The sequence below is a fragment of the Rhinatrema bivittatum genome, chromosome 3 (assembly GCF_901001135.1).
Source record: "Rhinatrema bivittatum chromosome 3, aRhiBiv1.1, whole genome shotgun sequence".
In the NCBI taxonomy this organism is placed as follows: Eukaryota; Metazoa; Chordata; class Amphibia; order Gymnophiona; family Rhinatrematidae; genus Rhinatrema; species Rhinatrema bivittatum.
The window spans coordinates 265,596,188-265,610,571 of NC_042617.1; the positions used below are offsets into that span (position 1 = coordinate 265,596,188).

The 14,384-nt window shown below is 42.1% G+C and overlaps 1 protein-coding gene across 1 annotated transcript in view; it reads left to right on the plus strand.

The window, feature by feature from the left end:
- Positions 1–14,384, plus strand: part of LAMA2 (laminin subunit alpha 2) — a 1,492,466-nt gene that overhangs the window by 1,371,445 nt on the left and 106,637 nt on the right. Inside the window, 3 exon segments of the mRNA XM_029596813.1 lie at positions 1,143–1,305; positions 7,989–8,133; positions 11,725–11,863. Coding sequence (XP_029452673.1) covers positions 1,143–1,305; positions 7,989–8,133; positions 11,725–11,863 — 447 coding nt within the window.

Sequence of the window (14,384 nt, forward strand, 5' to 3'; positions counted from 1 at the left end):
TGCACGTAAAGTATTTACATGGACATCTCTTGGCCTTCCCCCGATACACCCACACTCTGCCCAGACCATGCCCATGCCCCAACCAGACCATGCCCACGCTCTGCCCTTTTTTGAACTTTATGATTTGTGCATGTTCCAGAAGATACATGTATACTCGGGCGCTTCTTAAAATCCATGCGGTATGCGCTGGCCCAAGAGACGTGCATATCTTCCGGCTTTCTCTTGTGTAGGGCTTTTAAAATCCGCCAAATTGACTTTTCCTTTGAAAATTGCACTTAGGAAAGCATGCCTGCTTTTTCTACAGGTACTTTTCCCCCTTCAAAATAACACATCTAGTTTTGAAAATGCAAAACTATCCCTTTCCTTGCCCCGAGAACACCCCCATTCAATGAAAGTAAAAAGATACACAGGTGGTATAACCTTCAAAGAACTGCACGTAGCGGCATATACGTGCACACATTTATGATGCTATTTTATAACCCACGCGCATTATAAAAGATGCACAACTACCCACACGTATGCAGGCTTACGCACGAATACATGCAGTGCATTGAAACTATGTATATCAATGCAGTGAACGGGAGTACGTTTCCTATCTATTTAAAAACTATGTGCATATATATTTTACATGTGCAAGTAAAGTAGGACTTATTTGCGTTAGTCCCCAGTTTACTCGCATAAGTTGGACAATTTTAAAACATGCATACAGAAATGAAATTAGCCAGTTTACCAATTAATTCCCTAGTTCGCTGAGACCTTCGCCAGGTCATCGAAACCCTCCTGGTCCCTCAGCCTAAATTCACCCCCCCCCCCCCCAGTTCACCCAGACCTCCCCCCGAGTCAGTACTATACAAGAAACACTTTTACTATCACTTATGCCGGATAATTAGCAGGTGCAAATGTATGCATGTGTCTTTTAAAATAGCAATTTATGCTCATAACCTTTGGCCCTGAAATGCCACTAGACCACCTCTTTTTTTTTATGCACATATATGCATGTATATATATCACATATATGACAAATGCACAGGAGAAAGACAGAGTGTGCCAGATTTCCATATGCTTTCCCATCTCTCCCAGCTCAAATCCATGCAGGTAAGAGAAATAGCCAAATTCTGTTCTGACTTCTCTTCTGGTTCTAGCCCGCAGGTCACAGATAGCGAGGGTACCGTTCATTTTGATGGCGAGGGCTATGCCTTGGTCAGTCGCCCAACCCGCTGGAATCCTAATATTTCTACGGTCATGTTCAAGTTCAGGACCTTTTCCTCCAGTGCTCTGCTAATGTACCTTGCTACGCAGGACTTGGTATGTTTTATGTGCGTTGTGGTTTGGGGCTGGAGGGGGGGGGGTGTTAGTAAACAAAAACCGTCAAACTGTGATGTGGTGTTGGCTCACTTTCATTAAATAGTGGGTTACAGAATTATGAAACAAAAAGGCGTTCCAAAAATGTGCTCGTTTCAAACTTACCTGGGCAATAGATCTCCAGATCTCAAAGGGGCCCTATAGGAAGTTTGGCTCAAGCATCTTTTCTCTGTCTCATGTCTGCTTTTGCACACCTCACTGTGATTTTGAAGGTTTCAATAAAAATTTAAACCTTCTAATCTCTCTCTCGTTGTACCTGGTTTTGCAGTTTTCTGCATCCATATTTCCCTCATGAAATTACTTTAACTGGTTTCATTTTTTTCTTTTTTTTTCTCTTAATTTCTTAGTTTATATATGTTTGTTCCTTTCTTTTTCTGAATGAAAAACAAACTCATCACCATTTTAGACTAAATGTGTGTACACTGATTCAAATCAATAAAAATCAGCAGTTTAATTCCAGAAAATTCCCTCAGGATAACCAGGGCCCACACTGGCTTAGAGGTACCTTGGTTTTGAAGGCATTTCGTTGTTACATGGTATTCTTTGCATTTGCTCCTGACACATGTCAAAATTGACAAGATGATGTGGTCTAGGTTTTCTTAAATACAAGCCCACCTGTATACTGAAACTTGTTATTTTTTTCCTACTGAAATTCCAAAACAGAAATGGAGTTTAAGAAAATCAGGGCTAAGGTTGGTCTATGGCAAGTGCTAATCTAGGTTTTCTTGAAGGCTTAAAGCCAGTTTTAATAAGCATATACAAGAAGAATTGGGAATATTTCTTGTGTGCATAAAAATACACGCTGTGCATTATGGGCCAGATTTTCGAACCTATGCGCGGGCGTAGATTTGTGTGCACAACCCGGCGCACACAAATCTATTCCCGATTTTATAACATGCGTGTGCGCAGCCGCGCAAATGTGATAAAATCCGGGGTCGGCGCGCGCAAGGGGGTGCACACTTGTGCACCTTGCGCGCGCCAAGCCCTAGGGGAACCCCGATGGCTTTCTCTGTTCCCTCCGAGGCCGCTCTGAAATCGGAGCGGCCTTGGAGGGAACTTTCCTTTCACCCCCCCACCTTCCCCCACCTTTCCCTCCCTTCCCCATCTAATCCGCCCCTCAGCCCTACCTAAATCCCCCCTACCTTTATTATTTAAGTTGTGCCTGCCTCTGGGCAGGCGTAGATTGCGCACACCGGCCAAGTGCTGGTGCGCGATCCCCCGGCCTAGCAGGCCGTCGGAGGCCTCTGGCCACGCCCCTGCCCCGGACTGCCCCGCCCCACCCCTTTTTTCAAGCCCCGGGAGATACGCGCGTCCCAGGTCTTGTGCGCATCACTGAGCCTATGCAAAATAGGCTCGGCGCGCGCAGGAGGGGTTTAAAAGGGTTACGCGCGTATATTACGCATGTAACCCTTTTAAAATCCGCCCCATATGTGTATATTTTTACATGCACAAATCCCCAGGCAATATTCAGCCCATTTATGCATGTAAATCCAAGCTTTACACACGCAAATGCTTTTGAAAATCAAACCCGAAAGGAGGAGGCCAATAGGCATTGTCAAAAGATACCATAAGAGAAAACTCCTCCTGCTGGGTACTCTGTTAAGAGAAGGGGTGATTTTTCAAAAAGATTTATGTGCTTTAAAACTCGGTTTTACGTGCATAAGTGGGCTTTTGAATATTGCTACCATACATAATACTTTTACATGCACAAGTCCTTTTGAAAATTATCCCCAAAGGCATGAACTTGGGAATACATTGTGCAAATCCTGAAAACCTGAGGACCTGAAGGACTGAATTTAGGGACTTCTTATAGTTCATTTGAATGCTGTTATTATTACATATTTACTTGATATACCATGCTTCAAAAAAAATAGAGTGGTTTACAATATGAAGGGGAGGTAATTTTCAAAGGAGTTCCGCATGTAAACGTAGCATACTATCGTAATTTTCAAAAGACATTTACTCACGTTAAGTGCACTTTATGCGGGTAAAGCTTGTTAACAATTCAATAGTATATTGTAGCAATTGTCCAAAGCCCATTGACATCCATAAAATACATTTACACATAATCAGTTTTACGTGGGCAATTCCTTTTGAAATTTTCCTCCTTAGCGTGAGGCATGTATTAAAAATAAAAATTCCAGCAAATAAGACATGCATAACTAAATCTTACGCATAGGCAAAACATAAGTAAAATCCAGATTAAAACAATAATTAAATTAAGATCAAAATAAAGCAGCTTAACATTTAGTCTTCGTTTTTCACTTGTTTAAATAACCAAGCTTTCAAGATTTTCTGGAATTTCAAATAATTTTTCTCAGTTCAAATTGATAAAGCAAGAGTATTCCACAAGTAGGAAGCTACATAAGAAAAAGCTGATCTACGAGTGCATTTCAGGCTTATCTGAGTTCAGGGGGGGAAAGTGGACAATTAACAAATCCGTATGAGAAGATATTAATGATTGAGGCACTTTATAAGGGAACAGTACATCTGGCTGTAATAAAGGATACATTCCAAAATGTAGGGGAAGAGCTTATGCACCTTGCAAAGGCCATAGCATTTTCATACATATTGCCTAGTTATATAAGGGAGAGATAAATCCTCTGATTTGGGAGTTTGTGATTTAGATAATGATGTATTGGTAAATCATTTCGTGAGAAAAGTGTCTTGACTCTAAGGAATTTAGATTAGGTGGGTGTTAGCATGGAGCCCCAGTAACATCAGAGGACAAATGCTAAACCACAGTTCTCATGCTTTAGAGACATTGGATTGGAGGAGATGGTTAAGATTTTACTGTTACTTCATGCAACCACCTCATGTGATGAAACTTATCTTCCTCCCCTATGAAGAAAGCTAAAGAAGTTAGGGCTGTTCTGCTTGGAGGAAAGACGGCTGAGGGGGGTTATGATAGAGGTCTATAAAATCAGAGTGAAATAGAACTGGTAAATGCAAATTTCCTAGCGTGTAGCCAGATGGACTCAGAACAAGTGGGTATAGTGTGCTCGTGCTAGCAGTTGGAGACGGATTTGACGTCAGCACCGGTACATATACCCCCACAGGAAGTGAAGCACTTCAGTAATTTCCGTCTCCAAAGCAGTTTGGAGAGCCTGCACGCTCGCTGAGCGTGTTTTCCAATACTACTTTCTATTTTTCTACTTTCTATATTCTACTCACCACCTCTACAAGTCAAGGCTCATTCTACCAGAGCCCAATCAGCATCTTGGGCGGAATCTAGGATGCTGTCGCCTGCAGAAATATGTAAAGCGGCGACGTGGTCCTCCCTCCATACCTTCTCCAGGTTTTACCGTCTGGATGTCCAGGCCAGGGAGGACACAGCATTTGCGAGGGCGGTCTTACGCGGTCCTCAGGCAGCCTCCCGCTCTGTCCGGGAGTAAAGCTTTTGTACATCCCGCTTGTTTTGAGTCCATCTGGCTACACGCTAGGAAATGGAGAGATTACTTACCTGATAATCTCGTTTTCCTTAGTGTAGACAGATGGACTCAGCATCCCGCCCAGCTTCCAGTATACATGGGTTTCACCAATTCAAGGTAGGCCATGTCATTTCTTACATAAGAGCGTCCCCTTTGCCAGGTGACAACGCCTTCCGGTTGGGAATGCTGGCGGTCTCCAGCTACTATCAATCGGTCAGGGGAATCCTGTTTCACTAATTCATTGATCGTCAGTACACGTATATCCATAACAGCTTTTGCAAGGCAGATTACTGAAGTGCTTCACTTCCTGTGGGGGTATATGTACCCATGCTGACGTCAGATCCGTCTCCAACTGCTAGCACGAGCACACTATACCCACTTGTTCTGAGTCCATCTGTCTACACTAAGGAAAACGAGATTATCAGGTAAGTAATCTCTCCATTGGTTATTTGCTCTTTCAAAAAATACAAAGACTAGGGGACACTCCATAAAGCTAGCAAGTAGCACATTCAAAACAAAGCAGAGAAAATATTTTTTTTCACTGCTCAATTAAGCTCTGGATGTCATTGCCAGAGGATATGATTACTGCAGTTAGCATAGCTGGGTTTAAAAAATGTTTGGACAAGTTCCTGGAGAAAACCATAAACTGTTATTCACCAAGTAGGAAATAATCACTACTTATCACTACACAGTGCAGCATGGTATCTATTTACTGTTTGGGATCATGTCAGGTACTTGCGATTTGGATTGGCAACTGTTGGAAACTGGATATTGGGCTTGATGGACCCTTGGTCTGACCCAGTATGACATATCTTATGCTCATGTAAATCCTTACTAAACTAAAGGAACGAGTATTTAAGTCCACTTTGTTGTATTATAACAGGTAAATTTTAAAAGGAACACACACATACTCATGAGAGAGTGAGAGAGACAATCTGACACTCTATATATATTACCCACTGTAAGAGGGGCGCTTTCAACTCAGGGTGGATTTGGGGGGGGGGAGGAGGGGGGCAGTGTTACAAGGGTCTGTAGACCCTTGCGCCCTAGGCAGACAAATATAATGCGCCCTCCCAAAACCCACTCTGAGTTGAAAGTGCCTCTCTTACAGTGGGAGATATATAGAGTGTCAGATTGCCTCTCTAACAGAGGCTCTCCCAGCCCCTTCGCTGCCTCTTTATTCTTGATGTGTGCACAGGGTATGTACGCATGTACTTTCCGGCCGCTTAAAATTCGCATTGCTCGCACGCGACCCACATACACATGTATGGGGCCATTTTTGCGCAAGCAACACTTTAAAAAATCTACCTGTTAATGTTTCACTTCAAGAGGGGTGATCCCCAGTCCCTTAAGATTGCAGTTGTTAGGCTGCTTTAAAAACAAAAATATGATCTCCCCAGGGAAAATCTGGCTAATTACCATCCAGTATCAAACCTTCCAGATATAGTACCTTGGGTTTTCCACACTCCAATCCCTTGTGCACCAGCGACATGAGGGTGTCTTGCACAATTCAGTAAATAAAGATATGCAAATTAGGGCCCGCGGTAAAAGGAGGCGCTAGGGACACTAGCGCGTTCCTAGCGCCTCCTTTTTGACAGAAGTGGTGGCTGTCAGTGGGTTTCACAGCCGACGCTCAATTTTACCGGCGTCGGTTCTTGAACCTGCTGACAGCCACGGGATTGGAAAACGGACGCCGGCAAAATTGAGCGTCCGTCTTCCAACCCGCAGGCCGCAGGCAGATTTTTTATTGTTTTTTATTTTTGGGGCCTCCGACTTAATATCGCTATGATATTAAGTCGAAGGGTGTACAGAAAAGCAGTTTTTTCTGCTTTTCTATACACTTTCCTTGTGCCAGCCGAAATTAACTTCTGCCTTTGGGCAGGCGTTAATTTCTGAAAGTAAAATGTGCGGCTTGGCTGCACATTTTACTTTCTGTATCGTGCGGGAATAACTAATAGGGCCATCAACATGCATTTGCATGTTGCAGGTGCTATTAGTTTTGGGGGGGGGGGGGGGGGGGGGTTGGCCGCGCTTTATCGATGCGCTATTATCCCTTACTGTATAAAGGGTAAAAATAGCGCGTCGAAAATGCGCCGCCAAACCGGGGCTAAAAGTGCGCTCAACCAAGCGCACCATACTGAATTGGCCCGATAGACAGGCTGCAGGATTAATGAGTGGGAGGTGGGCAAGTGAACCCCCCTCTCCCACTCATCAGCCATTCAGCTGGTGCATGTCATTTTAAGAAGATAGCTAGCCAGTTAAATATATGTTTTCTGATATAGATCTCAAACATACACACGTTCATGAGTAAATTTACACAGATAAAAAAGGGGCGGAGCCAACGTTTATGCAAGCAAGATACTATATTATAGGAAATGTATGCATGTAGATTTGGCAGCTTACTCACATATATTTCCACCTGCACTTTATTTGGTGTGAGCGATAGTAAACGTCTTTAACGTGAACTACTGATTGGGTGGAATTTCTGGTTGAATTGGGGGGGGAGGGGGGAGGTCAAGCTGAAGAGCCAGGAGGGCCTTGAGGATCTATAGATGGACTGGGCAAACTGGTAGATGAATTGATAAAACTGGTAATTTCATTGCTTTGCTCATATTGGAGAATATGCCGACTTACACATGTAAAAGCCAACATACTGGGTGGGGTAAATGCATGCAAATCCCACAGGGAACACCCCCCCCCCCCCGTATATTTTTAAAGTAAGAAGTAAAAATACATGCGCAGAGCAGCTGTGCTTCACTTAGCTGGACAAATTCTGACTTATCTGGCTAAGCAGCAGTTTTGCCGCTGAGTAGCCAGATACATCTTAAAAACATCTTACTTATCTGGCTAAGTAACATACCTGGATAAGGAGTACTTTTTAGACTTATGAGGCTAAGTAGTGGCAAAACTGCCATTTTGCCAGATAAATCCTAAATTATCTGTCTAACTTGAATATCTGTTGGCACGCATCTTTTACACGTGTGCAAATGGTTTAGGGTAGATTTACGAGTATAACCCGCTAGATCTGTGCACGGCCATATATACGTTTCTGTGGTCGCATGCGGGTCTTTTAAAGGTAGCCAAACCTGTATGACAAAAGCATGAGTGTGCATGTACTTCTTCCTGTTTCCCCACTCCATTTCTGCTGTATAATAATCAAGGGAACATTGTGCGTTTTACATTTTTCTTTAACAGAAAGATTTCATGAGCGTTGAGCTAATGGATGGAAGAATAAAAGTCAGCTATGATCTGGGTTCAGGCACAGCTTCTTCTATCAGCAATAAAGTCCACAATGATGGGAAATGGAAATCATTCACCCTATCTAGAATTCAAAAACAAGGTGCGTTTTCCTGATACCATTTTCTACTACCAGCTAGTCTCAATAGCTAATACACGATCCAAAATTGTCCACATCAGGGGAGATTTGAAAGAAAAACAGCCTTGATGTGTATGTCCTTATCATATTTGGATTCAGGAAAGGTTGTTTTTTTACTGCTTCAGATCTGGCTATAATTTGCAGAGCTAACAAAACAGGAGGGTAGGCTGTCTAAGAAAGCCGTTAGGATAACAATATGGATTAGAAGCCACAAAAAAGTCCAATTTCTGAGCTTTATTAGAATGGGGACGTGATCTTTTTATGTGTGCCTGACTCAGGCCGAGTTTCGCCCCACACAGGGGCTGCCTCAGGGGCTAAAACATATAAAAAACAAATATAACTCAACGTACAAAATAAATAACAGAAAATAATGTAAAATCAAAATTATATCACAGAAGGAAATGTTAATATGTTACCTCTCCAGTTCTCCTTCTCAAGCTCATCCGTATAGCCTCCTCCAGCTGCTGCACATATTACTTTTGTTGTCCCTTCCCCCCTCCCTGTTCATTGTATTTTCCATCTATTGTTTGATGAAAACAGATATGATGTACCTACTAATGTTGATATAGAAGAGCTGTTAAATAAAATAAATAAATAAAATAATAAATAAGGAAAGACTAAAGAGGTTAGGACTTTTCAGCTTGGAGAAGAGACGACTGAGGGGGGGGGATATGATAGAGGTGTTTAAAATCATGAGAGGTCTAGAACGGGTAGATGTGAATCGGTTATTTACTCTTTCGCATAATAGACTAGGGGGCACTCCATGAAGTTAGCATGGGGCACATTTAAAACTAATCGGAGAAAGTTCTTTTTCACTCAATGCACAATTAAACTCTGGAATTTGTTGCCAGAGGATGTGGTTAGTGCAGTTAGTATAGCTGTGTTTAAAAATGGATTGGATAAGTTCTTGGAGGAGAAGTCCATTACCTGCTATTAATTAAGTTGACTTAGAAAATAGCCACTGCTATTACTAGCAACAGTAACATGGGATAGACTTAGTTTTTGGGTACTTGCCAGGTTCTTATGGCCTGGATTGGCCACTGTTGGAAACAGGATGCTGGGCTTGATGGACCCTTGGTCTGACCCAGTATGGCATGTTCTTAAGGTAACACATAGATGCTAAAAAATGTCAAAAACTGCTCAAAATGACTGGACAATGACAAAATGAGGAAATGAACGAGAGACACAGTACAATTTATGATTTTACCTGTGTATGGTGAATCTTACTATATATGGATATGCTTTCATAAAATTACAGGAGTCTGGTGGTCTGTAGGTAATGCATAAAATAATAAATGATTTTAAAATGTGCTTGAACAAAAATTGACATCAGTTTGAAAAATATGACTTCATCAGTTGAAGGATGCAGATTAAATCACTACAAAGAAAAAAGGGGTTAATCTGATGTATATGTGGTGTCACATTATGGAGACTATTAAAAACATGAAACCTCAAAAGTGACTAAATGCCCATGTGATTGAAGATAAAAAGAAAACTAAATAACACTAAAAACTGAGGAACAAGCCATTGCATCTATAAAAACTGAAAAAAAAAACAGATTTAAAATAAAATGGATAAAGACAATTTTTTGAAACAATGTTTCATTATTACCACTAGGCTTGTGTTATCAATGCCGGGAACTGATTATAAGAACGCTGTATCACAGACCGTGTCAGTCATGACGTATTTGAAACAATTAGTGGCAGGGCAAACTAATCGAACTAAGTAGCACTAAAAGCTAAGGAACAAGCCATGAATGTACAAGAATTAGACTAAATTTTGAAATAAAATATAAATTAGAACAATATTAAAAAAAAAGGCTAACCTGGCCATGTTACTGTAACTATGAAAAATAAATGGTCAATCAATGACTCAAAGATTAAGTATTGCTAAACACCGAGGAGCAAGCTATTGAATATACAAGAACTAAAAAAATGGGTAAAAAATATAAATGATACTACGTTGTATACCTTGGGCTAGTGTTATCAATGCCGGGAGCTGATTATGAGAACGCAGTATCTCAGGCAGTATCGCGCAAAACATGCTAGACCGATGCTGCATTGTAAAATCCTAGGCTTATATTACTAATGCCGGGAGCCGATTATAAAAACACAGTATCGCAGGCAATTTCACAGGGAAAGTGTACAGAAAAGCAGAAAAAATAAAGATCAGAAATTGGACTTTTTCGTGGCGGCAAGTATATTCAGCAGGATATTAAGCAAGTATATTCAGCAGGATATTAAGCAAGTATATTCAGCAGGAGAAATGCCCTGCTGAATATACTTGCTTAAAGTTATCCAGCTACATGAGGCCAGGTAACTTAAAACATGAATGGTTATATTTGATTATAGCCGTTTAAGTTTTAAGTTTTCCGGCTATGTGTGGCTGGATAACTCGCTGTCATAACAATGAAAAACCTAAAAGCCTTTCAAATATAGAGGACGGCAGGACAATCTCCTCCCTCTCCCCACAATCTTATAGAGGCACTGGTGGGCTATTCTCGGTTCACCCCCAAAAAACATTTTTTGGGGAGCAGAGGCTCCTTAAGCTTTTTTTTTTTTTTTTTTTCCTTTTTTTTATGAGCAGCCTGCCGCCTCCCACTAACAAGAGAATTGGCCGTGGATACCCCCCCTTGCCCCGACCCTCCCCCCCCCCCCCCAGTACCTTCTTTTTGCTTGCTGGGAGGGAGGAGATAGCCCCTATATTTGAAAGGTTTTCCATTTTTCATTATTGTGGCGGCGCTACTTAGCTGGATAGCTTTTCAAAATATCCGCTTAAGTAGCACATTATCCAGCCGCGCAAGGCTGCATAACTTTAGGCCTCCTCTAAATCAGGCCTAAAGTTATGCAGCTAACCTAGCCGGATATACCCGATATTCGGTTACGGTAGCCGGATATCTCAGCCCCTCCCCGGCAGGCCCTCAAAACTCCCCTTTTTATTTGGATAAGGGCTGAATATAACCAGGTAAGCCACTTAGGGCCTCATTCCCTAAAGTATCGCAGGCCTGCGATACTTTAGGGAATGAGGGGCGGGGAGGCCGAAATGGGGGGGCGGGCCTGCGCTAGCCGGCAGCGATCACACCGTCGCGGTGCGATCGCTGCCGGTTTCGCACCCAGTAGCGCCACCGTAGGAGGTGTAGCTATTGGGCGCGAACTCGGACGCAAAAAGGGCCTTACCTTTTCATCAACCGCGGCGTCTTCGTGGAGTCGGCCCCGGTGACGCCCTGACTCCTCCTCTTCCGGGGCCGACTCCGCCCCCATTTTGGTATCACACGCGATAAGGGACATTTCGTGTGCAAAACGTCCCTTATTGCGTGCGATCCGGGTGGAAAAATGAGGCCCTTAGACGGATAACTATTAGGTTATCCGTCTAAATGGCTTTTGAATATAGACTTCACAGTGTTCAGAATTCACATGGCAAATCAATATGAAAAAAAATATATATATTTTTATGGCATAGCTTCAAAATATTATGAAACTAAAGCATTTTTCCATGTAAGAACAATTTATTTACAGCAGGCTTAACTAATTTGTGTCCTCCACAACTGTTTTCCAGCTAATATATCAATAGTGGATATAGACAGCAATGAAGAAGACAGTGTAGGCACGGCTTCAACAGGCAGCAACTTTGGCCTAAACCTGAAAGCAGATGAGAGAATATATTTTGGTGGATTACCAACACTAAGAAACTTAAGGTAACGATGCTTGAATGTTGTTTGGTTTCAGTATGGATTCCAGCCTAGTTCTGGATTGTTCCAGCTGGAGTTCTCTCTGTTACAAAGTTTATGTACTTTTTCTTTTTAACTTTTTATTTAAAGGATTTTGCACAAGTGCAAATAAAAACCATTGCAGTACAAGAAAAGCTTTCTTATGAAAAGAAACAATAAAATAAGCAATACGTCAACACTGAAATTATTTCATAAGAAAAACTAAAGTCCAGAAATGGAGAGACAGATTTATTTATTTATCTATTTATGGGCTAGCTAATTTGATACTAACATCGGTCAGTCAACTTCACCAAATTAACAATTAGGACCTTACAGGTAGATTTTTAAAGCCTTACGCATGCCGAAGCCAGTTGGGGCCGGCGCATGCCGCGCATATTTTAAAAACCAAGCAAGTACGCGTGTATCTCCGGGTATGTGCACAAAAACTTTTTTGCACAATAGGACCGGGGCGTGGTCTTGGCAGGGCATGGACGTTCCTAGATTTCTCAATGAAGCCTTCACGTGAGTATTTAACCAGCGTGCTCCAGGATCCCCCATCGCGTCACTTGGTTTCTGCTATAGATGGCGTGCAAGTCCTGCCGGTCAGTGGGGTTTTAAGCGCAGGGGCTAACATGGTAAAAGGGAGGCTAATTAACTAGGGGTATTAGGAAGAGCTATCCTTTACCTGGGCTAACTGCGAACGATCTGGGGAAACTGGTAATTGCGTCTGCACTTGCACCTATTCAAGGCCTCCCCCGCTTATGCGGTAGAGATGGCATTTGGGTGCACATGTGGGCATCTATTTAAAATTGTGTGCATATGTACTCACATACAGCCTATTCTATATCATGCAAGCATGTACGTGCGGATATTATAAAAATGACCGTTTCCATTAGCGTGAGCCAGCATAATATGCACGTACACGTGCACCCGCACGGCTGTTTAAAAGTTACCGACTTAGGGGTAGATTTTAAAACATTGCGCGCGCACGTCCATGTACGCGCACTACCCGGCGCACACACATGGATGTGCGATTTTATAACATGCCCGATGCATCGGGGCCTTCCCCAGTTCCCTCCCAGTCCGCTCCAATTAAGGAGCGGACTGGGAGGGAACTTCCCTACCCCCTAGCCTGACCTCCCTTACCCTTCCCCTATCCTGCCCTCCCTCTATCCCTATCCTAAATCCCCCCCAAATTCTTTGACCTTCCTTTTGCTCCTGCTTCTGGCCGCGGTGCCGGGCGCCTCTAGCCACCCCCCACCCTGCCCCCAGACCGCCCCGCCCCCTGGACCACCCCTTTCACTAACCCTGGGACTCACACGCGTCCCCGGGGGTTAACGTGCGTGGCCAGGCCCTTTGAAAATTGGCCCGGCGCACGTAAATCCCGGCCACACGCGTAAACCTTTTAAAATCCGCCCTTTATTAAATCTTTACCACACTAGATTTATCATCGGGAAATCTTTTTAACTGCTTTGAATCTAAGAAAACAAATTTGTTTCCTTGATATAACACAATGCATTTGCAGGGAAATATAAGAAAAAAGGATGTACCTAAGCCCAACAGTTGGGATTTTTTTTTTTTTTTTATATTATTTTTATTGAATTTTTTACAGGACCATACAAAGTAGAACACTAGCCAACAGGTGCACATTGCAACCTTCCTCAAATGTTGCATTGATTTGTCAATTAGTTGCATTGATTTGTCAATTTGTCAATTAGTTGCATTGATTTGTCAATTAGTTGCAATTGATTTGTCAATTAGTTGCATTGATTTGTCAATTAGTTATTGATCTGTTACTATGTTCTAGGTTACACAATGTTCCTTGTAAAGGCAAATCAATTAGTTGCAATTGATTTGTCAATTAGTTGCATTGATTTGTCAATTAGTTATTGATCTGTTACTATGTTCTAGGTTACACAATGTTCCTTGTAAAGGCTTTGCCTATATATATCCTTGTTTTAAGTTATCTGTAAACCGGCACGATGTGCAAACGGTTGCCGGTATATAAAATTAAATAAAAAAAAAAAATAAAAAAAAAAGGGGGTCAACATTAACAACCAAAATTTGAGATCCCCTAATCTAAGAGGGGAACACACAAGGTGAACAGAACGACCTGACAGTGTAACAGATAGGATTTTAATGGAAGACTTCCTATGCGTTTGCATAGATTTAGTTTATGCTCTTTTGATGCTGTTGTAACAGAGCCTGTACTCATTAACTGCATGACATCAAATACACAGTAAATATTACAGATGTCAGGTGTATTTAGTCCTAACCTATACAGTTTGATATGCTCTTCTCTTTGTCAGGATGAAACCTTAAATGCCTATTTATGTTTTACAAAATCGATGTTTTCAGCTTGGATTCTCAAATCTAACTGATGAATTCTGCCTAAATACAATAAATGCATTCATTAACTGAGGCATTACATCTATTTATGCCATCTGCTATACGCTTGGTGATTGATATTTATTTTATCATAATGTGTCTGTCTTTATGTCTGATGCTG